This window comes from Stegostoma tigrinum, chromosome 5 (assembly GCF_030684315.1).
Source record: "Stegostoma tigrinum isolate sSteTig4 chromosome 5, sSteTig4.hap1, whole genome shotgun sequence".
NCBI lineage: Eukaryota > Metazoa > Chordata > Chondrichthyes > Orectolobiformes > Stegostomatidae > Stegostoma > Stegostoma tigrinum.
Window position 1 is genome coordinate 26603871 of NC_081358.1, and position 27151 is coordinate 26631021.

Below are 27151 nucleotides of genomic sequence, written 5' to 3' on the forward strand. Positions count from 1 at the left end.
ACCAGTGGTTATACTGTCTATAGATGTAATGTAACATTCTTCTTCATTTCTCTATTCTGTAAGCAAAGATTATACCTAGCTACCGTTTTACCTAAGATGGCACTTTAAGTGGTGACTTATAAAGCTTTCCACTCTACTTATTTGAGTACACGTGACAATAAAGCTAATTCAGTTCAATTCAACATAAAGATATTTGCCCTCTGTGATGAAGCTGTACCGAATGATTAAAGACACTTTAATTGGGACAAAAAATCCCTAACTGATCATTTTTGTTTTAAAATCCTTATTCTCTGCATGTCCTAGAAATAATAATTTAAATGTTACAGGTAGACAAGCTGTAATCACACAAGTGAATTTGGCATTGTATTTAGTAAGTAAAGGGGATTTGAATGGATAATGGAATATAAATGTAAGGATTATTGCTACAGTTGCACAGGGTGTCGGTGAGGCTACAACTGGAATATTGCGTACAGTTTGTTTCCTTAGTTAAGGAAGAAAACAAATGCATTAGAAACAGGGATGGTTCTTTGAACTGATTCCTGGGATAGAGGGGTTATCTTATAAGGAAAGACCTGTTTCTGTCAGTTTAGAAGAATAAGAAGCATCTTATTGAAACATATAAGGTTATGAGAATCCTTGATAGGGAAGACGCTGAAAGGTTGTTTACCCACGTGGGAACAATTAAATTAAGAGGCATAATTTAAAAAGTCTTCCATTTAAGGTAGGATGAGAAGAAATTCTGAGTATCGTGAAGTCTTTCAAACTCTTTCCCAGACAGCAGTGGAGGAAGAGTTGTTGATATTTTTAAAGTGGATGTAGATAAACTCTTAACTAACAAGGGAGTCAAAATTATTAGGAGTAGGATAGAATATGAAGTAGAGACCTCAGATCAACCATGATCTTATTGAATTGTAGAACAGATCCATTCTGGTATTAGGCATGCCAAATGGCATACTCCTGCTCCTAGCTTGTATATTTGGATTTTCGGATGAAATATCTTGAAGTGTATTTGTTGCAGCTCTCATAGGATAGGAGAAACTGGAACAAGACATAAAAATAACATAAGAATAAGAGAAATTATAGTTTCTCGTTAACATAATCTTCTTTTGGACTAAACGGTAGATTCAGTTTGAAATCTGTGCAAGAAATTTGTAGGTCAGTAACCTCAATCCTGGCTACTCAATCAATATCATGAATTGTTACATCCTAATTTTGGGGTTTGGTATGGACAGTATGTATTTTCTACAAGTACAACTTGTAGAACTGGTAGGCTTTTCTGGTATCCAGAAATTTTGTGAGCATGTATTTCTTGGGATGGTCAGTAAGGTTATACAGAAGAAATGAGGAAAGAAACTTTATGCAGCCACTTTGTCAGGTCAGGGAGGCTTGACATTTATGTTCCATAACTTTACAACATCAGTACTGGAAGTGAACAATCATGATGAGCACATTACTACTCCCTGTCATTGTTCAGATTTCTGTTAAAGCAGTTGAGGAGGGCACTCAGAAGAGTGCATTCCTCCATCTCACGGTTTTGAGTCGAGATTATCACACTTGCTCAGCTTTGTTTTGAGATGTTCCTCTGCTTGGTTGATGCTCTGTGACTACAAAATTGAAAAAATAACCTTTTTAAGAAGAAATTCTGTTTCAGAGGGAAGCGTCAGGTCCATAAACATACAGCCTGCTCTGTAAACTGCTCATGTTTTGAGAGTTGTGACAAATTGCATCATAGCAACTGAGACAATCCTCACCATTCTAAAAAGTAAAAGTTTCAGGCTCTGAATTTACATCTTCACCACAAACTAATCAGTTCTTCCTTGGAACATACCTTATCTTTGTTTCAAGTTTAATTGAGATCTGCCCATTCAGTTTTGAAAGCCATTGTTTACAAACTGACTACAAACATTTTGTCTGTCCATTTTCAGTAGCAGAAGTTATAGTAACAAGTGTCTCTAGCACCCTTGGGGAGAGAAAAGAGAAGAAAATTGCTGAGAAAAATATAATATATTTTAATTTACATTTTCCCATTGTGACAGGTAACTAGAGAAAGTGGTCCGCCTCACATGAAGAGCTTTGTCACTCGTGTTGCAGTTGGTGAGTTTACAGCTGAAGGAGAAGGAAACAGTAAAAAACTTTCGAAAAAACGAGCAGCAATAACAGTCCTCCAAGAGCTGAAGAAACTTCCTCCCCTGCCAGTGATTGAAAAACCAAAAACTCATTATAAAAAACGACCCAAATCTATACTGAAGGTTAGTGATAGTGCTAAAGCAACTTATGCTTTCCTTGAAATAGATGACATTTGTTAAAAAAAATTAAGTGTAAACTTCCCTTTGTATTTTACTGTATGTTTATGATATTGAAGGAAAGTGTTCAATGGTCAAGTGTGCAGTTCCTTTTCCTACTCTGAATAAGAATAAGAATTTTTTTTCTTCCATGTGACCGCACTTACAAGGGAGATTACCTTAAAGAAAAGGTGTTTATAATTACACACTCCCAACTATAGTCTATCAGTTTCATGTCTCTCAACTCCTCCAACTTTAGAACTGAGTTCCAGCCAGTTGGCCTTCTCAAATTGCAGTAAACTTCACTATTCAATGAAAAATTATGCAGAATTGCTTATATAAGAATTACAGTATGTAAACAAGCAATTTGACTCAAACCGTGTGTGTTGATGTTTATCCTTCACACTACCTCCAGTTCTAAATCCATGCGCCCTTCAACCACCCAAATCAATCTATTCTAAAAAGTTGACATGGTTTCAGCTTCTTTTGCTAATGCTGATAGAGTATTCTACTGTGCCAAAGTCTATAGGGCAGAATCTTGCATTATAAACTCTATGGGCTAGTCTTGCCAGAGGTCATCAGTTCTACTCAGGCTTGGCCCAGGTTTTCTTGCATAGCAGTGCATGTTTTAACCCACTCCTTTTGTACATTAGTTGATGCAGGAGTTGAACAGTAAATCTTATGGGGCATGCAGGAATATCTTGTTCCCACCAGAATCTCCGCGGTCGATGACCTGGACGCAATACTTTAAGATCACCTAGCCAGCTCTTCAGATATTGTAAGCCTGCAGCATCTCTCAGCATTATTGTTTGCCTCATCACTCTGGACATGTCCCAACTAAGACAAAAACTGGCTCTGCAGTTTCAAAAACAGCTGACTAGAGATTCTTGTTAGGGCTATCCATGAAAGAAGGGAAGTTCTTTTCCCCAGTCGTGGCGGCAGGATGGCCTCCCGTTAAGCCTGGACCAAGGTCGCAGCACAGTTCAGCACCAGTGATCTGCACAAAAGAACCCATGTCTACTGCAAGAAGAGGATGAAAAATCTTCTTCTGGGCTTTGTAAGGCTAAGTCATGCCAGTCTTCTCACTGCAATCGGACACTTACAAGGTTAGCACTCAGTGTGACAGCCAGTCTACAGGTGAGTCATATACAATCATCACCTCCAAACCCTAGCAGCAATGGAATGTGTACTCTGAATGTCTGACAGCCCACAGGTTGCGAGTCTTACACCAGTGCACTTCATAATCACTAAGTGGAAAAGTTTCAGGACCTGACATGGCTATATACGCTCAAAGTGCCGATACACCCATTGTGATCACAAAGAACCTTTTTTTTCCTGAAGGACGAGATTGCCCATAACAGGAGGAAGGGGTCCCAGAGTATTGGTGAAGAGAGGTTGGTCACCAGTTAGACAGAGCAGATTCAGTCCCTTAGAATAAAATCCTGAAAACTAGGCTGGAAATAAAAATTACATTTTTGGCAGTTATTTAGAAACTTCTGACTATTTATTCATTGGAAGATTTATTCACCAAGTTAAGAAAATGCTTCAGCAACAGGGTTACAGTACATCAGTTGATTGAAAAGAAATGTGAATGAGACTCGTTTAGAATGTGAAGTTTGGGCCCTCAGTGAAGTTAGTTAACTTTTTATGCTTTTGATTCATTGGACAGAAAATGCAAGTTTCATTCAGTAACTACAAAGTTTCATCAGGCTTATAAAAAGCATCAGGCACAAAGAAAAGGAGCATGAATCTAATCATGTGGTGTTGAATTCTGTGTCAAACTACCTTGCACAAAAATCATGCTGACAACATTACAACAGCCTTCTTTGATAATCAAAAAGTTGTATCATGTTGATTAAACCCATTTTGAGAAGGTCACAAATCATTGGTGAATCTATCAGCCATCATGGACAAGGAGTCATTCCATTTATCTCTTTGGAGACACTATTTTTCAAGGAAAGCTGATATATCAAAACAGCATGTAAAACAGCAGCAAAATTGACAGCTTTCAAGCTGAGTACTGTAACAACAATGTTTGGAGCTAGAGTTGAGCGACATCTTTAATCAACAAATAATACAACAAAACAACTAAATGGAGTGCAGTACAAAGAGAACAAAATTCTAATAATCATTTTACAAATCAAGAAAATAATCAATCAACAACCTCAAGTACCTACAACAATCAACCAATGCAACAAAATTCACTGGTAACGTTCTTTCCATCATAGAAAATCAAAGTAGCAGACTCATTTGATAGATTGGTAAATTGGCAAATGTGGAAAGCAAAATTCCTAAAATTTCAAGCAGCTTTATCATTGGACACCAAAAATGCAGAAGACATTAGCACACTTTTCTATTACATGAAAATAACATAAGATCATGTCTTATATTGACAACAGATCTTAGATTGAGTAGAATATTAGATGCACAAGAGACTAGAGGTAAAGGAAAATAGAATTCTTGAAGAAATGTAAGCAGAAGTAGCAAGAGGAAGTCAATGATGAAAGAAGGATAGGGAGAGGAACCCTCCAACTGTGGGTTCAATATTATGACCAATTCTGTCTGGGGTTAGCTAGTGCAATGCAGACCAGGAGTAAAAAAAGGCACATTGACTTTTATGGTGTAGTTGTGTGCTAGTTTCCATGACTGAAATAGGTGATGAATGTAAGTTATTGTTTCTGTCCTTCTTTCCACGAAACACAAGTAGTATACCTTCCATTCATGAAGTGTTTCTGTTACAGACGGGTCCAGAATATGGACAAGGTATGAATCCCATCAGTCGATTGGCCCAGATACAGCAAGCAAAGAAGGAGAAAGAACCAGAATACCTTCTGTTATCTGAAAAAGGTCTGCCACGTCGCAGGGAGTTTGTAATGCAGGTATGTAGAATTAACATAATTTAGTTTAAGAACTTCTGTGCCCTGGAAGATGCATGTGTTGGCTTGCTTGTTCTTGAGGTAGCCAAAGTTTTACACCAGTATTTTACAGTTTATTTTGGAGTTCAAGTCTGGCGATGGGACAAAAGAGGTTTTGCACCAAGTGCAATTGTTCCTTACCAGGAATGCTTGTCAGAAGTTTGGATGTGCTCCCAACCCCAGATACTTTGCCCAAATAAAGTTTGACAAATGTGCCTGAGTGTTTATTGGGTGAATTACTGGTGCAGTTAAATTTCTGGTCAATGGTAACTCCCAGGATATTGATCAAAGAGGATTCAGCAAAGGTTGATGTGGTTATGATTGGGAGATGGCTGGGTTCTGTCTAGTTGAAGAAGGCCATTCATGTGGCATGAAAGCTACTTCCCATTATCATCCCAAGCTCGAGTACTGTCTTGCTGAAGGACTGCTTTTGTATCTGAGCAATCTTGAATATTACTGAATGCTCTGAAAATATTGGTAAATATTCCCACTTCTGAGCATACAATGGAGGGAGGTTCATTAATGAAGCAAGTGGAGGTGCTTGGGCTGATGACACTATATTAAGAACTTCAGTGTTTCTTCCTGGGGCTGAAATGATTGATTTCCAACAACCCCAGCCACCTTTCTTTGTGCTAAATATAGCTCCAACCATGAAAACATTTTCTCACTGATACCTGTTAATTTTATCTTTTTGTAGGACTGCTTGATACCACAGTCAATTGAGTGTTGCCTTGGCATCATAAGGAGATATTGACACATATGAGCAACAAGCTTTGAAGTAGCATCTTAAATGGGGAGGAAGAAACATTGAAGTAGTGATATTTTGGGATGTAATTCCAGAGCTAAAAGCTTACGAAGCTGAAGGAATGGCTGCAAATGATGGAGCCATTAAAGTGGAGATGCTCAAGAAACTAGAATTTGAAGAGTGCAGAGGTCTTAGAATGTTAACTCTGCTTTCTCTGCACAGATGCAGAAAGACTTGCTGTGTTTTTCCAGCAATTTCTGTTTTTGGGTCTTGGAATATTGTTGGACTAGAGGAGGTTTTAGAGAAGGGAGGGGTGAGGCCTTTGAGGAATTGAAATCAAAGATGAAAATTTTAAAGTTGTGGCATTGTTGAACTTGGAACCTTTCATTGGAGCAGTGAATGGGATTTGGTGCAAATTAGGATGTGAGCAGCTGATTTCAGACGAGGCGGTCCTCTGTGCTTGTCATGATGTTTACCAAAATAGCAAAAGTAGCACCAAACTGCAAAGACAGCACTAGGTATGAGCTGCAGTCCCAAATACACCATCTGCCTGCCTTGCTGAATAATCTATTCATCATGTTTAATATATACATATTTATATTTATGGACTATGTGGAAAAAATTGAAAGATGTTAAACTTTTTGAATGCTTTATAGACTGAATGGGGCTTTTAGTATATCATTTCTAGAAATTGGGTTCAACATGTGATCTACCTGTTGAGTTATTATTTTGAATTCATTATAAAACCTCTTTTAAGGAGATTGTAGGAACTGCAGATGCTGGATGAACGCAGCAGGCCAAGCAGCATCAGAGGAGCAGGAAAGCTGACATTTTGGGCCTAGACCCTTCAGAATTTCTAAAGAAGGGTCTTGGTCCGAAACGTCAATTTTCCTGCTCCTTGATGCTGCTTGGCCTGCTGTGTTCATCCAGCTCTACACCTTGTTATCTCTTTTGTAAGGAAACCTCTTTTTAAAAAGAAGTTTCTTTTATTCTGAAGAATAGTACAAAAAGGAAAATAGCTGGTCATTTTGATGTTTGGAACAAATATTTGAATACAACACTGGTTTAATAAAGACTGTAGGAGAACATGTCAGGTATGCCTAAAGATGAAATATTTTTGGGAAGCCATAATATAGGACTATGAGCATATTAAATAGTGGAAACAGCAGGCATTAGAAAGAGTTAAGTCATTCCATAACCAATAGAACAGATCAAATCTGTGCTTCTGCCATATTTAAGGATGAAAGGTAAGTGATAATTAAGCAAATAAATGAGGAAGAACACAGCTTCACAAACATCCACATCCTTCAAGATGGTGGACCCCAGTACATTCATGCAAGACAAGACGCTGAAGCATTTACAACCATCGTGAACCAACTTAAGAAGAGTCCGGTGAAAGTTCAATTTTAGTTTGCACCTTCAATTTTTGATATTAGGCCTTTATCCTATTCCATTTATTGCATATGATACTAACAAATACTTGGAAGCACTGGGTACAGCCAAGGTCTTGACAATATCTTGGCTACTGTGCTGCAGGTGTGTCCTCTGGAACCAGACATGTCTCTCGTAAAACTGTCTTAGTACAACTAAAGCACCTACTCACCAACATAGAAAATTGCTGGGTATGTTCTGAAAGGAATTCTATCCAGCTAATTATCACCCCATTGCCTTCAGTCAGTAATTATTAGCAGTGCAAGGTATTGTCAGTACTATCATGCCATACTTGCTTAGTAATAAGTTGTTCACCTATACTCACCCTGGGTTTCAGTGGGACCATTTGGCTCTAGGCCTAATTACAGCCTTGGCCCAAAAATGAACGAGAAGAACTAAGTTCCAGAGATGAGGTGAAAATGATTGCTGTTGACATTAAGGAAAAACTTGACTGAAATGTGGCATCAAAGAACCTTAGAAAAATTGACGCCATTGGGAAATTGGGAAAAATGCTCCATTTATTGAAGCTACTCCCGTTACAAAGAAAGGTGGCTGTGGTGCATGTCAATAGCTTGACAACTGTCTTCTGACAACATCTTCTAAATTCGCAACATATACTATCTGGATCAACAAGGATAACACATACATGGGAGCACTGGAAGATCCCATCCTAGCTGCCTATCATCTTGACTCAGTCTACTTCAGGTGTTTCTTCACTGTTGCTGAGTCAAAATCCTGGAACTTCCTCTTAATAGCACTGTGGGTGTACTTGTCCGTAACGTACTGAAGACAGCTCATCACTGTTTTCTCAAGGATTAGGAAATGGCGAATAAAAAAACTGTCTTAGCCAACAATATTGACATACCATGAACAAAAAAGCCTCTGTGGGTGTAACCACACAGACTGCAACATATTTCCCGCTATCTTCTCAAGAGCAGTTAGGGATAGGCAGTTGGTAACATAGGCAGTTGGTAACATTGACTGTCTCCTTTGTTCAAGCCAAAGATCTTCTGGCTCCCATTACAATGGTTGCAGCGTATTTTGTGCTATCAAAGTACAATAGATTACAGTGTGCACATGATCCACCAATTACACAAGGGGTTACATCCAAATATACGCATGATTGATGCAATATCATTTTTGGTCAGTGTCTACCTACTCCCTGTTCTTGGCTAATTTCCTGGTTTGTTGGTCAGAGTTCGCCCACTCCCTGTGCTTGCCCAGATATGTTTGTATTATGTTAACCATTTCACAGTGAATTCTGGTAGTGTCAAAATTTAAAATAAATAACATAGTGACGGGGTTAGTGTTTTCAGACTCCTCGTCCCGGGGGCTGGAGAGTGATCCAGCGATGGGCATGCAGCCATGTGGGACTCTTGTGCAGAGGCCAGGGAGAGATGCTAATATGAAAGTAATCAAAGTTAGAAGGAAAACAGGTGATGGCTGTGATAGAATCAAATTGCTGCCTGTCAGGCAGCATCAGTGATGAATGAGAGAGACATGTTAATGTAATGTTTCGATGTTAATGTTAACAATGTAATTCATCACCTATGTGTTGTCAATTCTGAGACAATGTAAAGATGCAATTTTGTGCCTAAGTTAAAGTGTGGTGAATAAGCCATTCAGCCATCTCAATGCAGAATTCACTGATTCTTGAATATGAGTTTCATGTGCCTCAATGTAAACTTTGTTCACATACATGTCTACTCCCTCTGATTTCATGGGTGTCTTTGACTTAATCTGGACTGCCAGCTGTCAACAGCTAGTCACTTTGTGACTGCATCAGGTCATTAAGGCCACAAGTGGAAAGAATAAACTACAAATGAAGTTAGCTGAGGAAGTCAGCAGCAGGACCTTCATGGCAAGATTTGAATCTTTGTGGGAAATATTCCAATAACCTGATTAGGTTAGGGAAGTTTAGCACATGACCTCCTTTACACATCTCTCATAATGTATATTCTTCCACTCTGCCTTGTCTCTCTTATGCCATTCATACCACTCCTTATCGCTGCATCACTTGCCTTAGTGCTAATCACAATGGCGCAACTTCTGTCAACTGCTCCTCATTTCACCCTTACACATGTTAAACTCTTGCTTTCTCATTTAACTGTTGCCCATAATCCTGGCCTCATCTCGTATGAGCTACAGGACCTGCACTAATGTCAGCAGATACCATTGATTCTCACAGATGCTACATCCCGTGGCTGCACAACATCCTCATTCCTATTACCCGTGTTTGCTTTTTATTCACTCATGAATGCTGCTGGCTAGGCCAGCAATTCTTGCACACTCCTGTTGTCTTGAAAGGGGTGATGAACTGCTTTCTTGATCTGCTGCAGTGCAATTTTACAGCCCAAGCCTGGATATTGTCCAGGTCTTTCTGCATTTGAACAGTATCTGAGGAGTCGTGAATGTGCTGAACATTGTGCAAACATCAGTGAATATCCCTATTTCTGACTTTATGGGGGAAAATTCATTGACAGAGCAACTGAAGATGATTAGGCCGAGGACATAACCCTGAGGAACTCGTACAGAGCTAAGATGACTGACTTCCAACAACTTCATTAGGACTATGTATGACTCCAACCGTCAGAGAGAGTCCCCCCACTGAATCTCATTGACTAGTTTTGCTAAGACTCCTTGATGTCACACCTTTGGTCAAAACAGCCTTATGATAAGGTCAGTCACTGCCACCTCATCCCTGGAATTCTGTTTTATCCATGTTTGAATCAAGGCTGTAATGAGGGCAGGAGCTGAGTGGCCCTGGCAGAATCCAAACTGCACATCAGTGAGCAGATTGTACTGATAGCACTGTTGATGACCCTTACCATCATATTACTTATAATCAAGAGTAAAATGTTGGGGCAGTAGTTGGCTGGGTTGGATTTGTCCAACTTTGTGTACAGGATGTTCCACATTATTGGTTGGGTACCAGTGCTGTAGTTTTACTGAAACGGCTTGATTAGAGGTGCAGCAAGTTCTGAAACTCAAATCTTCAGTACTATTGTCAGAATGTTTTCAGAGTGCATAGCTTTTACTGTATCCAGTGGTTTCTTGATATCAAATTGAATTCACTGAAAGCTGGCATCTCTGATACTGGGAACCTCTGGAGAAAGCCACTACATCCAGTAGCAGTGCACATCCTCACTGCTTAGTATCAGTTTCCTAGGAGAGAGGCCTAATTGAGGTCCAAACACAGATCCTTGTGGGACACCACTGATCACATCCTTCAATTTGAGTACCTATCCTTTACCCCTACTTTCTGTTGCCTGCCACTCAACTGATTTTTCATCTATGTCAGTTATGTGTCCTCAATTACATTGACTTCTACCTTAGCTAAAAGTCTCCCTTTGTAAGACTTTATCAGATGCCATCTGGAAGTCCAAATATACAACATCCACAGACATCCCATTTACTATCTAGTTCTATAACATTCAATAAATTGCTTAAGATTTTATAGGGTTACTAGATAGCTATTTCTCACACTAGTCCAGACTGCCCAATGAGAAGTTTTGTACAGGCTTTGTTCTGGGATAAATAATTCTTGTGTATGGTCATGTAGTAAAATAAAATAAATGTAACACATGAAAGGGACCTCACACTGTAAACAAATTGTAAAGAAACATTGGTTGCAAAACTGTTTGATCATATAAGAGTGGTAGGATTTAATAGATCTCTAAATGATATTTTGCTTTCTGGGAGTATCACTTGCACCTTGGGCCACAAGGTGCTTTGCATGCTGTACAGTATGTGGTTTGGGAGCTTCTGTACCATTCTTTGTCTGCCCAGATGCCATGATCACATGCTGTCAATTGTTCACAGCATTTGTTGGTCAATGCTGTTTCTGGAGACTGGCAAGCAAATCCTAGAACTTGAACCTCAACTTGAGCATCTGAGTTGCTGATATTGATGTACCTTGTGGTGATGGCTGCTGTTATACTAGTGGGGTGGAGGAATGCTAAAGAATTGTCATCAGTCATGTGTCACGATTTTGGTTGTGATCAGTAACTTGTTTTTTTGAAAAAAGAAAACATCTTATTTCCTGAAATACTGGAGACACAATGTTCTGCAATTTAAAACAAAACAGTTTTACTATATCAGGGTCAAGCAAAGCAAAAACTGTCTTGGATAATCACTGAGGCACTAAAACTCAGAATCAATACAAGTTACACATAAATTAGCAGGCAAATTATGTTGGACTTTAAACTGTAAATTACTCATTTAATAGCAAGAACAGATCTTATGAATTAGTTTCAGTTCACTCAGCCTGTTAGCCATCACAAAATCCTTCAAAACTCTTGTCTTCCTCACAAAGAAGTTCATCTTCTTCAAGGATTTAGCCTGATCCCATGTTGACAGTAACAAGTAACCAGAGTTCTGTGAGCATGGCCTTCACCAAAAATAGAACATATCTTAAGAAACTATTTGATTCTGATTGTTTGTGCAGGCTAGGATTGAGTGAATGTTTCTCTTCTCACTATACACACACACAAACACACACACACTCACACACACACACACACACACACTTTCTCATTTTGTTCACACCCATTGGAGCTGACTAATTCTAAAGAATGGGGGTTGGAGAGAGGTAATCCTTTGTCATTAATTGGTTGTACTTTTCAAGAGAGAATTCTTAAAAGAAAGAGGTCCCATTCATTTACCATGACACCACTATCTGTTGATATCAAGATTGAAGAACAGTAATTTCTTTTTTCTACCCAATGAAAATTATTGCAGAAGATCAAGGAATCACAATTATATCCAGCATTAATCAAATTAAACTGATTTTCTGTCCTGCAATTGAAAAAAACATATTGATGGAACTGCGACAATTCTCCCAACCTCTGGCCATTTTCCACGAAACTGGTCACACTCCATGACGAGGTTCTGCTAATTAATGTCTATTGTGGACCTTCAAGGAGATTCCTAAAATTACATGCAAGAGCTTTTGAAAAGCCTTATTTATTGATTGATATTGAAAATTTGCCACGTAACAGTTTCCTCTCAATATAATTAGCAAACAGCTATGTGCCAGTTTTTAAAGTCATTTTCAGTTATTCAAAATTAAGTTATTGGCAGGTGTTGGACTAGGCAATGATTTATTTTTTGTGATGAATCCAGCTGTTGTCATGAACTGCACCTGACTTCACCTGATGAAGGAGCAGTGCTTTCAAAGCTCATGATTCCAAATAAGCCAGATGGACAATAACCTGGTGCAATGTGACTTCTGACCTTGACCACCCAGATCCAACACTGGCACCTTCACATCATAAACTGCAACAGCTTACCACTTCCAAAAATTAATATTTTTTTCCAGATTGTGTTCTGAAACACGACATGATTGTGAAGATTTAAGAAAGATGTTACTATTGCTGATATGTAAATTAATCTGAGTAGAAACTCTAGTGATAAATTCATATCCCAAAATGAGCACAATTTTGAACAAAATTTATATGTAACTTTGACAGAAACTGCTCATTAGTAACCCCATCAGCTGCAAATGCAAGGGGGAACGAATCCATGGCTGAATTTTCCAGAGCATTTTAGAGATTTTGGGGGCAAGTTTGCCTGCTGCAAGAATTTTGAGCACTGGTTTGTTAAGTGTGAACAGATCAGAACTCTTCTCTTGGTAAAGGAAAAAGGCTGAGATCTGACCTAATGCAGGACTTGTGAAAGTTTTTGATGGCATGGACAGGAAAAGAATGTTTTCTCTTTTAGGGAAGAGCAAAACCAGAGGACCTCAGTTCTACAGTGGTGTTATATATATGCGTTTAAGGGGAAGCTAGACAATCATGTAAGACATAAACACAGAATGTTTGAGAAATTCAGCGGGTCTGGCAGAATCGGGGAGGGGGGAGAACTTTCAAGTGCAATATGTCTCTTGTTCAGAATTTAGGCATCTGCAGTAAATTTCTTTTATTTAAGCATATGAGAGATATGGAAAGATCTGTTGTGCACATAGTAGTGTCCCTACCTCTGAGTCGGGAGGCCTGGGTTCAAGTCTCACCTGCTGCGGAGGTACATATAACATCTCTGAAGAGATGGATTAGAAAATAAATATATATGAGATACGGAATAGAATGTTGTGAACATGGGTTTAAATGAAGAAAGATGGGAAGAGTGTCTAATGGAACACAAATGTCAGAGGAAACTGTTTGCTTGAATGTTCTCTTTCAGTGCCATTTAACCTATGTATAGGTACAAAATCAGGCTGATGAGATTTCTTCTGTGCAACATAATTGAGCATAAACTAAAGCTCCCTCAATTATGCAAGCAGTTCACGGTTCAACAGGAGTTTTTTCTGCCCCGCAGAGTTATTAGAAGTTAAAAGTCTTGGCAGTGGGCAGTATCAGCGAAGATATAAAACAAAAATAAACTGCAGCTTTTAATCTTTGAATGCAGCATTTTAATTTAATGTGACTTTCATTCACATGTATGTAATTTTTATCTCAGTTTTGGCTTTATGTGAAAAGCTAATAAAACCACCTATAACTGCACTTCCTTCACAATGGGATTTCAATGGACTTTGAAGATATTTGAATGAATTTTCTTTCCGCTCACTCATTCTGATTACTAGATAAGATATGTAGAAAGGAAAACCTTTGGATGTATTGGTGAGAATCTGTTTGTAATGTCTGGTAGAATGTTATTTTTGGCTTTGTGATTTCATATATTGGCAACTAAATGTTTTTAAAACAATTACATGTTTAATTGCTGTGTTGCTCTTTAGGTCATGGTGGGCCCTGAGGTGACGACTGGAACTGGTCCTAACAAGAAAGTTGCAAAGAGGAACGCTGCAGAAGCCATGTTGTTGCAGCTCGGCTACAAAGCATCAATCCCTACTCAAAATCCAGAGGAAAAGGTGAACTTGAATATTAGTTTCACTTGTTTTTAGTTTAACTGTTAGAGTGTGAATAACTATATCAAGTTAACTGTTATTTAACCTTTGTTTCATTTAAGATCCTAGATTCAGTAATCAATTATAACCTCAATACTTGTTTTTTTTTAAACATTATAGCCAGTTGAAAAGAGCTGGGATGGACGCAAAGTGACTTTTGCAGATCAACCAAATAGCAGTGAGTAATTTTCACCCTTGACCAAACAGAATGTGTGTTTGATTTATTATCAGATTCTATGTAATTCAATATTATCACTTGATTGGTTTATTGTTTTTAAATTATGCTAAGAGTGGATTTAGGATCAAAGTGAGAAGTTTTTCCCATTCAAAGGGCTGGGAATCTTTGGAATTCTGAACCCCAGAGGGATGTGGATGCTCGATTGTTGAGTATATTCATGATATAGATTGATGGACTTTTGATAAATGATCATTTGGTAGCACGGAACTTGAGTTTTGCTGAAGAATGAGACATTTTGTCAATGTTTTGTCTTGAACTCAGTGAGATAATTCACAAGAAATGCCAAAGTAAAGTGAAAACTATGTTTATATTGTATGAGAGGAGACTGCTGATGCATTGGCAAATGAACTCCAATTGGTACAGGCATTACCATGTAGAATGTACCAGCTAGATGGTGCCTGACAGTTAACTGCCAATTTGTTTAAATTTTAAACCAGGTAGGTTGACTCTGATTTGTCAAGGCATTGCCTTGAGAAATTAGCCAAACAATGGCTGTCACCAGTGTTGTTGAGTTGAAATAGTTGAAGTGTGTGTACAAACTTTGGTTTGGCCACAGCTAGAGTACTGTGTGCCAAACAGCCTCCTCTGTGTTGTATGATTCTCTCTCTTTCTGTCTACAAAGAACAAGACCTGATGTATTAATATATGTAGCCTCTAGTACACATAAGTACTCAGAATTATATAGGAAATGTTGTGCAATTGTGGAACTACATCTAATACTGGACACTGTTGTGAGTTTTTCGCAAGCTCAGGCTAGTTGCCAGTCATCATTACTGTCCTCTTACACAGTAGAATGTTATTTTCCCTTTGGTACACCATTTTTATCTTTTTCTCTTCAGTTCTTATTTTTCTAACTTATACTGTGAATAATTGTAAGGTAATTTAACTTTTGATATAAATCTCTATTTTGTACCTAAGATTTGTATCTAGGTACTTTGTATCTAAGATGGCACCATGTGGGGTGACATTGCAGACTTTTTACTCTATTCCTGTGTACTTGAGTACATGTGAAAATAAATCTAATTCTATGAGAATTGTCCTCAAAAGCATCAACAAAATATAGCAATGTGTGGAGCTGGAGGAACACAGCAGACCAGGCAGCATCAGAGGAACAGAAAAGCTGACATTTCTGAAGAAGGGTCCTGACCCGAAACTTCAGCTTTCCTGTTCCTCATGCTGCCTGGCCTGCTGTGTTCCTCCAGCTCCACATTTCATTATCCTTGACTCTAGCATCTGCAGTTCTTGCTGTATCAACAAATGTGTCTTTTTTCAACAACACAAAAAGATATTTGAAACTTAAGGGAATTAAGGGACTTGGGATTGTGTGGAAAGATGAATTTATGGTAGAAGATTGACCATGATCTTACTGAATGTTGGAACAGGATTGAAAAGCTTTTATGTAAATATGGACTTGGTTGCAAATCATAAATTAATTTTAAAAATAATATCTACTGTTCTATCTTTTAGTCAAGTTTCCCATCTCTGTAAGAGACCTCACCCTCAAATGAAGTTTACTTTGTTCGCATTTAATATTCTAGATTCCAACTTAATTCAATCACTGTCAGGGAAGGAAGGAAGATAAAGTCATAAAAAGACTGGGGAGGGAAGTAGAGGTTTTAGAGTGGTGGTGAGGAGTAGAAGTGGGACTGTAAGGAGTGGTGGGGGAAGTAGGCTGTAAGAAGGGTAAGAAGAGAATGAAACTAGAGAAGGACTGAAGGAGTGAGAAGGTGGCTATAAAAAGTGGAAGTAAGGAGAAGGAGGTTGTAAGAACTTGAGGAAGGATGAGGAGGCTGCAAGAATGAGTGAGTTGGAGGTTGCGAAGGAGACCGGTAATCAATAAAGTGCTCAGCTAACCGACTCAAGAAAATTTCAAATCAGTGAGGGAATGAGTTTCTTGCAAATGAATGTGGAATGACTAGTTTAGGGCTATGCAAGGTCACGAATTACTGTTCATGGAAAGGATCTACAACATTCTATTATAATAAACACTTACAATTGTTAAATTTAAAATCGAAGATGAGATCAAGGTGCAGTGAATAGGGTTGTAACTGCCTGGTTTAAATGTTTCAGCTGTGTGCTTGTGATGAAAATACACTGGCTGTGACCTTAGCACTTTTTGAAAGATATGCTTTGGGTGATGTGACATTTTGTTTCTTCTAATATGTAGCAGCTATTCTGAGCAACTAATGCTTTTCTGAGTGGCTCTAAGTTAAAAGGAAAGTTGATAATTATTGTGGATTTTGTTAAATTATTCCAAGTCTGTGTGTGCATGAACCCAACTACCCTGCATATCAATGCAAATAGAGTGTTGTTGCTATGTAACAACATCATCTAATAAAGGAATTGTCGAATGAAAATGGTAGCCCTTGAGAAAATCTCAAGAGGAGATCTTGAAAATGACAAATTATTTTGACTTCTGCATGGGAGGTACACTGGGTAAAGATCAGGAGGCACAAAAGGCATCCAGTTATGGTGCAAGTCAACAAATGGAAGCATTACTTATGGGACCATGCAGCCACTGGTACACAAATGGCATTGGATGAACAAAGATTTCAGGGAACATGTTCTGTGTGTATTTGAGTAGGGCAGGGAGTCATCACCCTCCTGGCACCATGAGGGCATAAGAGGTGGGCTCCAAGCATAATAGGGAGTCCAGCTGAATGTCAGGAAAGCAATAGATGACAATGTTAATCAATAGGACCCTAGAAAATAGAGGATTTGAGGGAACTTGATGGGCATGTCTATAGATTCTTGAAATCAGCAGGGTAGGCATACATAGACGTAGACTGGGTAGGTAGGGAGAAGTATTTTCCTCAGTATAGGGGTCTCCTAATAAGGGATTTAGTTTTAAAGCAAGGACCAGGAAATTTAGAGGGAAATTGAGGAAATTTTTTTCACCCAGTGATGTGAGTATCCGCAACTCATTGTCTGAAAGGATGCTGGAGGCAGGAACCTGCGATACATCTAAGAACTGTTTAGATGAATACTCGAAACACCATAGCATAGAAGGCTATGGACCATGCGGTGGAAATCAGGATTAGAATAGTTACATATGACTGGTGCGTCACAATAAGCCTGTTTCTTCAGACGTTTTGGAACCCAGCTTTTCTGGCTATATCAGACTCCTCAGCAGTTAAACTTCTCCATCACCCCACCTCATGGCATTCAGGAATAGCTATAATCTGCTCCAGTTTTGTGCGCTTGAATAAAATAATGGAATCTTTCTATGTAGGAGTTCCAGCTCTCTGTACTTTCATCATATAGTCCTATGGTGCCAAACATTTTTTTAATGGGAAGGGTTGACAGAGCAAAATGTACCACAGAAAATATGGCACTACCTCACTTCTTTCCACTTAAAGCAAGGTGTTTCTGAGGCTGCCTGTTGCTTTCCAAATCTATACCTTCACCCTTAAAGCATTTCCATCCATGTAGGGCATTCGTGGGTTAGGGTGGAGAACATTTGTTTATTCTGCACTGGTCACTTCTTCCCTTGGGTGAATTCCTTTTATTTTTACTGACTGTAAAGGGAAGGCAGTGACCTAGTGGTATTTTCACTAGCTTGTTAATCCATGGACAATGTTCTGGGGACCTGTGTTCAAATCTTGCCATGGTAGTTTTTTTATTATTATTTCATGGGATGTGGGTGCCACTGGCTAGACCAGTGTTTCTTGCCATCTGCAATTGCACCACCAATGCAGCTTGGTCTGCATTTAGACCTGGCCACTAGACATAATTTCTTGCCAATATCTTCATTTTGGAAACCCCAGGATGACCCTGGAGGAGTTCAACCTGTATCTGACAGTGACCTTTGCAGTGACTCTTGCTCCCAAAAACAATATGCAGTCCTGTGATCTGGTGTCTCCAAGTACGGAAAGGTTCCATATCTGTTTGTGACAGCCCTTTGGTTTCCCTCTTTACCATCACCTGTTTCAGTTTCGCCATGACACGATTTTTCTGCGTCCAGAGTATGGTAAGCTATGACTGGAAGTGTGTCTGGAAAAATTAAAAACATTATGGACCATTCCAGTGGCTGTACCACTGGTGGTGCATTTGCCAGCGGGAGGTGTTTAATGCTACTTGGCCTCCCAGATGGTGTTCCAACTTGTAATTATATACATTTAGTATTTGAACCTCACTGAATTCAGCCTGAAGCTATGGGCAGCGCTGCCTTGATGTGTTTAAGTAGATGTAGCAGGGTTTTGTGGTTGGTTATCATCACAAATTTATGTCCGTAAAAGTATTGGTGGAATGTCCTTGCTCCAAATGTCACTGCCAAACCTTCCTTTTCTATCTGACATCTTTACGCTCTGCCTTAGCCAAAGTTCTACATGCATACGCTATTAAGCATTCCTCTCCATTGGGCCTTCTACGAGCTAATACTATCTTGATGCCATACAGGGAGGCACTGTATGTCAATACCCAGTCTCACTTGATATCATAGTGTGCCAACACTTTGGAGGATGATAACTATTTCCTCACTTCTCTGAAATTTATGACTTTGTTATACACCCATATCCAAGGCTCACCCTTTGTTAAGCGTTGATGCAATGCAAAAGTGCCAAGAAGGAGGCCAGGTTGTGTATGAATTTTCCATAATAGTTCACCAGCCCAAGGAAAGGCCTTAACTCCGGTACTGATATGGGAGCCTGAGCAACTTTGATCGCCCTTACTTTATCTTCCAAAGGGTATAATCCAGTCTTACTGGCCCTATAGCCCAAGTAGGTGACTTAGGGTGCTTGGAACACATTTTTTTCCACTAAGGTGTATGCCCACCTAAGAGAAGCATCTAAGAACTTTAAGTTTTCCTTATTGCTATTCCTGTTAGTAGCACATCATCGAAATAAATGGTGACCTGAGGTAGACCTTTATAAGATGTTCTTGATTGTTCACTGAAAAAAACAGCAAAGGCTGATGATGCTCCAAGTGGCAGTCTGGTACAGTGGTACAAACCCTTATGGGTATTAATTGTAGCATACTTCTGAGAATTCTTAACTAACTACAATTGCAAGTAAGCGTGCCTTATGCCCAGCTTTATGAAGGACAGCACCCCCTGGCAGCTCTGCATATAAATCCTTTATGCGAAGGATTGGGTATATATCCAGCCGCGAAAGCAGTTTACCCTCTGTTTAAAATCCCCACAAAGGCGGACCAACCCATCTTGCTTGACATCAGTATGACTGGTACTGCCCATTCTGCAAACTGGATTGGTTTAATAATTCCTTTGCTTATTTCTGCCTCTACTTTTGTTATAAGGCAAATGGTACTGAGTAGGCCTTGCCGACTGGTGGAATTGCTCCCTGGTCAAAATGAAGGTGGCCTTGGTTCCTTTGATATTCCCTAAACCTTCTTGTAAAATGTCCAGATATTTAATAAGGACTTCACTCAGGCAGCCATTTTCTAGGTGTCTGTTTCTCAATCAATCAATTTTACCCGTCAAGCCTGGGTCCCAAGCCTCTTACTACAATAAGTGGTAACTCAATTGTCTGCTTCTCATAAGAGACTGGAACCAAAGTTGTGACCTTAATTTGTAAAGGTTCCCCGGTGTAGGTTCCAAGTCTAGCTGAGGTCTTGCCCAAACGTCCAGGTTGGAGTGCAGAGTGATGTTAAGGACTGATTCTGTGATTACTGAAACAACTGCCCTTGTTTCAACATCTGTTAGAACAGGGTGACAATTTAAGCAGATGTTTATTTTGATTGGTTCTGACTTGGATGTTGCCCAGCAATTTAACTGGTGTAAACAGATGTAATTGGGCTTTCCAGGGTATGCACTCTCCTGAATACCAGCCTATGAGTTCTCTTGCTCGTTTTAGGTCTCGTGGGTCTCTTTTGCACTTTCAGGTCTTCATACTTGCAGCAACTACAATGGCTTGCCAGCCTGGATCCTAATGAAAATTTTAACTGTTTTCCTGAGGCTTGGCTTTGTTTTGGGGTTTTGCTATAGCCTAACCTTGAGTCCCTCTGTTCAGAATATGCCCTGGGTGTGGCCATGCAATTACCTTCACTCAAGTGGTGTTGCCCAAGCTCAGTCAGGCTGACAAGAGTGTCCACTTCCTTTGGTATACCCTGCAACTCAAATGCTCTACTTGCCACATTTTCCAATAATAAAGCAAGTTGTAGTGCCTGTTTGAAGTCCAGTTGAGTTCAGCTAGCAGGTGCTTTTGCATTGTTACAGCATTAATTCTAATTACCAAACAGTCTCTCAGCATCTCATTAAGAGTTAAGCCAAAGTGACATGGCTCTGCCAGTCAACTTATCCTAGTCAGAAATCCCAATACAATTTTTGGTTTTCAAACTGCCAAGTAAAACCAATAACATTTCACAATTAGAAAAGGCTTGGCATCATAATATTCTTCAACCAAATCTGTCAACTCTTGAAAAGTTTTAGTATGTGGTGCCTGAGGGAAAGTTAGTCTCTAAATAACTAAAAAGGCTGTGGGTTCACAAGCTGCCAGGAGAATTACTGATTACTTTACATCTGTCCCAATGTCATTTGCCCAAAAAATAAAACGCATTCTTTCCACATACTGGGCTCACTTTTCAGTGACAGGATCAATCAAATCAAGCTTCCCAAATAACAGCATGATGCCAGGAATGCTTACTTCAACTCAAAGACAAAAGTTGCAAGTGAATTTTTCAGTAGCATCTCACTCTCATCACCACTGAAATAACTCCACAGAGACCATTATCCCATCACTAAGTCACCCTTTACTTATATTTGGAGAGTCCTTGATACTGATCCAACTCTGACTGAGCAGAACCTCTGACACTCCTGTTTATATCTGTCAGCCAGGTCTCCCTGATTGGGGCTATTAATCTAGTCCAATCAGGGAACTCTTCTATGAGGTCCACCTGGCTAACCTCATTACAATCACTACCATCTTTGTCACACGATCAGTCTCTGAAAGTGTCAATGTAACATGTTACGTAAATACACAACAATCACCGCCAAGAAGATCTCCAGATCAGTGTCAGCGAAGCAGCTGTTCCAGCCCACTCCCTTTCATCTTCCGTCACTGTTGCATCAACTCCTAGTCACATCTATCATGTACTCAAACTGAAGCTGTATTTGTGGAATTTGGACTGTACTTCCACTCTGTAGCTACTACTTGACCATCAGTGTCTCCCATCAACCAATTAACAGTCAGTAGCTGTGAAAACTGGAGACTGTGACTGCTTTTAATCTTCTCCTCAGGGTGATTTAGGACCTAGAAATTTTTTGTTCCAAACTTGGAAACAATATCAGGCCAACTTTGTCCAATGCTGTAAATGCTATCATTCCACAAAAGATATCAAGAAACGGAAATTCATGTTGAAATTGCTCATTTATATTTTGTGTGTATAGTTTGTAGGGAAACAAACTGCAGATTATTTTTATTCATTGTCAATCATGACATTCTTTATTCCTGCAGAATTAAGTGATCAAAAGACCCTCCTGATGATTCTGAGGTTGAGCAAAGGAAGTGAAGGCTCAATTCCCAGTTTATGTTGATTTAACACACCTCGGTTGGGTTAAATGGAATGCACTTTTCCCTTAGCTTCACTGTTGCTCAGGTGGGGAAAGGAAAAAATCGGGAAGGATTGCTGTTTCTTTGTTTCAGATGGAAAGGGTGGATGTGGTCATTGCCTAAGTCTATGGTTAAGCTTTGTTGTAATAGGCATGTAGTACAAGGACCGACTGCAGTTCATTGTGAATTCACATGGGAAGAATAACTGTTGTAAGATGCAGGAGGCTGCAGGAACCGTACCTCAGGCTGAAGTAAGAGATTTGCATCAAAATCATGAAACTAATTTTGTTTGTCATCTTTTTAAAAAAATACATTGGAGTGGCTTCAAGACAACAAATTTAACCTTGACGTGATTTATGCTGTTGGCTTGATTGATAAGGTTACTATTTTATAATTGTTGCTTGGTAACAGTTATGTAATGTCCACCACTTGAACATAAAAAGGCCGTCCATACCATTCATTATTTAAGGTTATGTCATGGTTGCTGCTCATCTTTAACTTAATAGAGTATAATATCAGGATTCACCCGGGAAACAATAAATATTACTTTTTGAATCACTTTATATATTTCTTTCAATAGTGCTTTCTCCGCCTTAGGAATAATTTCATTATGATCAGTCCCACTTGGGATTTTTTTTCTGAACTGGGCATTGACTTTAATTTCTGTCTCCCAAATAAGACGCTGGGATGAAACATGGTTTGGAACTGAAATGTCAGAATCAGAACTGTGAGGGAGAATTTAGAGTATATGTGTGTGCCCAAAGCTCTGGGCAGCTAGAAATCCAAAGAGGAGAGGAGCTCACTGCCAGCATAGTTAGCAGAATGAAAGGGTGTCACAATGGAGGTAGTCTCTGGAGACTATTTGAAATTTTAAAAATCAAAAGCAGCCAAAGCTCCTAGGCCATCATTCTGAGGCTATAGGGTCGGCCCTGTGGCACTTGTGGCTGACAAGGTGTGAGGAGTTGAAAAATTAAATGATGCATTGCTCACTCCAGGGTGTGCCACCAGGAAGCTACTTCCATCCATTTGTCAGTTGGAACACTGCTTCTGGGGAGATAGTTGGGGGTGGAGGGGGGGGACACCGCTACTGCATGGCAGAAGCAAGATGGCAATTGAAGTGGTTAAAGTACCTATTGAGCGCATTTGTCAAAGGCTGCCTGGAAGTTGATTCGAGTTGGCAATGAGGGTGGAACATTTTCTGTTTTGTTTAACCCAATGTCATAAACAAAAATACCCTGGCTAAATGCAGTATAAATCTAACAACATATGATGTCTGTTCAACTTGTTCAACCTCAAGGTCTATAATTTCTTGGTGTACAGAAAACTGAACAATACATGCTGTTCAGTCTTCAGCGTATGATTTCAATAAAGTGAGAACAGTTTTGATTTGTGGTCATTTATTAAAAGGTTGGCCATTGCAATTTCACACATGAAGTGTTTTCTGCTTCGCCTGGGTCATCAGTCAAGTGCTTTTGTGATTCAAAAGCAGCAGCTGACAGCAGACTTGTGGTTCTTTTGACATTAAGTATAAACTGTTCACATTACCTTATTCAAGTGGCAGTGGGAACATAACATTTTTTAAGTCTTACAGGTTAATGCAAACTCCACTTCTGCTCGTTGCTTGGTGGCTGAATATCGAGACTGGAGCCTTGCTGTCCAAATCCAACAGTGCAATATAAAGGTGCCGCAAGAGGCTACATAGTTCTGCAAAGATTGTGATTAAAATCAGTAGCTGCAACTCACAGTTATGAGCTGTCTTTAGTCCAATAAAACATCTCACTTTCAAAGATCTAGGTTTTAAGGTTCATCTTAAAGGAGGAGAGGGAGTTAAAAAGGTAAGGACACCTGGAGAATGAAACCCAGAATTTAGAACTTTGGTAGTGGTTTAACGTCAGTGGCACAGTGATTTTTTAATTTTTTCAGCTAAGCTAGCATTTTATTGTCATCCATAATTGCCCTGGAGTAGAAAATGATGAGCTGTCTAATTGAACTGCTGAAGTCCTTGGATTGCAGAATCACCCACAATGCTGTTAATAATGTAGTTCCTGGATCCTTGCTGTCTAAGGAGCCTTGACAAGTTACAATGGTGCAACTTGTGGATGGTACTCACTGCTGCCACTGTACATCGATGATGACTAGGCATTAATGGTGAAGGGAGGAGATGTTGAAGGTGTTGGATGGGGTATCAGTCAAGTTGGATGCTTTGTCCTAGATGGTGTTTGAGCTTCTCATGCGTCATTGGAGCTGCACCCTTCCAGATGTACAGAGCATATTCCATTAGTCCTGATTTGTGCCTTCTAGATGGTGACTGGGCACTGGAGAGTCAGCAGAGGTTGTAGTCCCTGACCTGCTTTTGTAGCCACAGTGTACATATGGCTAGTCTAGTTCGCTTTCTGTGATTGTAATTCCATTGAATGTTAATGGGCGATGGTTAGGTTCTATCTTGTTGGAGATATCCATTGCCTGGTAGTTGTGTAGTGCAGCTGTCACTTCTCCTTATCAGCTGAATCCTTGGTATTTTCCAGATCTTGCATTTAGATACAGCCTGCTTCATCATCTGGCATGTTGTGGATGGTGTTAAATATTATGTAATCGTCAATGAGTCTCCTGACTTCTGACCTCATGACGGAATAAGGGTCATTGATGAAACAGCAGAAGATGTTTGAACTTAGGGCACTACCCTGAGAAACTTCTTGGACTAAAATTGTTTGTCACCAACAACTCTTTTTCCCTGATTTCTATTGATGTGATTTTTGCTATGGCTCCTTGATGCTGTTCTCAATCAAATGCTGCCTTTGTTTCAAGGGCATTCACACTCATCGCATCTTAGGAGTTCAATCTTTTGTCTGTCGTTGGGTCGAGACTATAATGAGGCGAGGGCCTGAGTGGCTCTGGCAGAATTCACGCTGAGTCTCAGTGAGCAGGTTAGGGCTAAGCAATTTCCCGTTGTCAGCACTGTTTAACATCTTGATGATTACTGAGAATTGATATTGGCCAGCTAGAATTGGAGATGCTTAAAAAGCCAGCATTGGGCACATTGGTTGTGATGGGTCAGACCATTGCTTTGGGATGTGAGCCAGTGAACAGCTGACACCTGTTTGGTTGAATTGAAACAAGTGTACTTGTTCTTCGTATCTGCAAAGAACAGGGAGCTGTGTGTTAATGTAAGTTGCTTCCAGGACACATGGTTACATCAAACTGTGAGTCGAACTGACAATACCAAACTGATTGTTGGTGTAATTTGTCATACACTCAGGATTGTCTAGCAAATGTTGCCAAATTGTAGCATTATATCTAATGTTGGACACTGTGTCACGACCACTAGGACTGTGTATTAGAAATCACACCATTCCCAGACTCCTGACAAATGTGAAGATTCAATTAAACTAACACAAATCCTAATTTGTCTCTGACTCATTACTACCCAGGATAGCACCAGATTTCTTCATTAGCAGTAAATATTAACTATTTGTTGTGACACTCTTAACTCACAAGAACAGTAAAAAAAAAACAGGATTCCAAACTTTTGTTTCTGGTATTTCAACTTCACCTTTTGAAAGCTCCCTCTCTCTCACTGACACATATAATGAAAAAATACAAATATTATGAATGGAAGGGAAAGAAAGAAGCACAGGAGCACAGTTCTGTATCACTAGACCGAAATCGTAAAGCTAGATGGGGTGATTTCATAATTCTCAATTCTTCAGTGATGCTTCAATGTTATTTGCACAATGATCAGTCTGTAGTTCACGGTTGCTTGGTGGGACCCAAGGTCTACATTGTTCTTTTGGGTTTTAGAACTTTTTTGCAGCATTCTGAATTTAGCTTTTCTACTTCACGTGACAACTTTACAGAGATACTGAGAGAGAAAAGATTGATGTGGCTAACTTGACTCTTTTCTGTTTCAGTCCCCTCACAAAGTCATTTGTTAAAGTGCAATCTGACCAGTCAGAGGCTTGTTCCTACACTGAGCTGCCCTGAGCCCAGAACATGGTGCCACTTTGTCTGCACTCAATGTCCCTAATATGTAACTTAGTATTAGCTGTATCAGTTAGATTGTCTCCCCCCCACCAAAAGCTGCTAACAACTCCTTGTAAGATAACACGGTGTAGAGCTGGATGAACACAGCAGGCCAAGCAGCATCAGAGGAGCAGGAAAGCTCACGTTTCGGGTTGAGACCCTTCTTCAGATTCTCCAGCATCGGCAGTTCCTACTATATCTCAACAACTCCTTGTACTTCATCTCCTTCTTAGTTAGTGTCTATATTTCTTATTTTCTGTCCATAGTCAAAAAAGCTCTAACAACTGTGTTTTGACTTTTACAAGTGTACGCTGGGGATCCTGTTGCAAAAGCCAGACTTATTGCTTGCTACATTCTGTCAGTCTTCAAAATATACAGCCAACAAACCTGGCACCTCATCAGCACTGGAATTCATATTCTACATTTCTCATTTGTGTGACGGGCAGAGCATCTTTTTGGCTTGAGTTCAGCCACCTGTCAGTGACAAGTACCACTGGTGTTGCTACTGCATGACAAAAGCATTCAGCTAGCCTCACCTGTTTCTTGAACTTTTGTATAAACCATAACTTTCAAAGGCATTCTGGGTTAGAGTGGGATCTTCTAAGGTATTTTGTGATTTTATAAACTTATGAGGCTCTGTGTATAGAACATATTTTTGTAGTAATCTCCTTTGTAATGCTTTAAGAGGATAGATCCTTCATGGAAAATATGTTTTTTTAAATCATCTTGTGAAATGATCATAAAGAAATGCAGAGCTCCATACCTAATCTTATGTTTGAAATAGGGGCCAATTTTGTGATTGATCAATCTAAGCTTTGTGTCCTTGTTGCAACCAACTACATTTGGGAGGGTGGCTGGCCTCTGGGCAAGTGAGTCTTTGCCATTGGGCTGCAGCAGTGGATGGAGAGGAAGTTAAACAAGATCAGTGGGTGAAGTAGCATTTAATAGGAAGCGTGAAGAGATCATGAATGGTGGGCGATTTTGGAAGGATAGGAGAAGACAGCGGGGAACCTCTGGAAGATATGGGGATCTCTGAGGAAATTTTGGGCTGTGGAGGACATCTGATCCTGGTCAGAGAGTGGTTATCCGCTTCTTGGGGATGTAAACAGGTTTA

General features: G+C 39.6%; 1 protein-coding gene across 10 annotated transcripts in view; it reads left to right on the top strand.

Annotated features, from left to right (window-relative positions):
* stau2 (staufen double-stranded RNA binding protein 2) overlaps nt 1-27151 on the top strand; it is a 320197-nt gene that overhangs the window by 151982 nt on the left and 141064 nt on the right. For all 10 annotated transcript variants that reach the window (XR_007247362.2, XR_007247363.2, XM_059645862.1 and 7 more), the window contains 4 exons: nt 2037-2249; nt 5024-5161; nt 14107-14238; nt 14395-14452. Coding sequence is in view for 8 of the 10 variants with exons in the window: in XM_059645862.1 (XP_059501845.1) it covers nt 2037-2249; nt 5024-5161; nt 14107-14238; nt 14395-14452 (541 nt within the window). In the remaining 2 variants the exon portion in view is untranslated. The remainder of the gene's footprint in view (nt 1-2036; nt 2250-5023; nt 5162-14106; nt 14239-14394; nt 14453-27151) is intronic.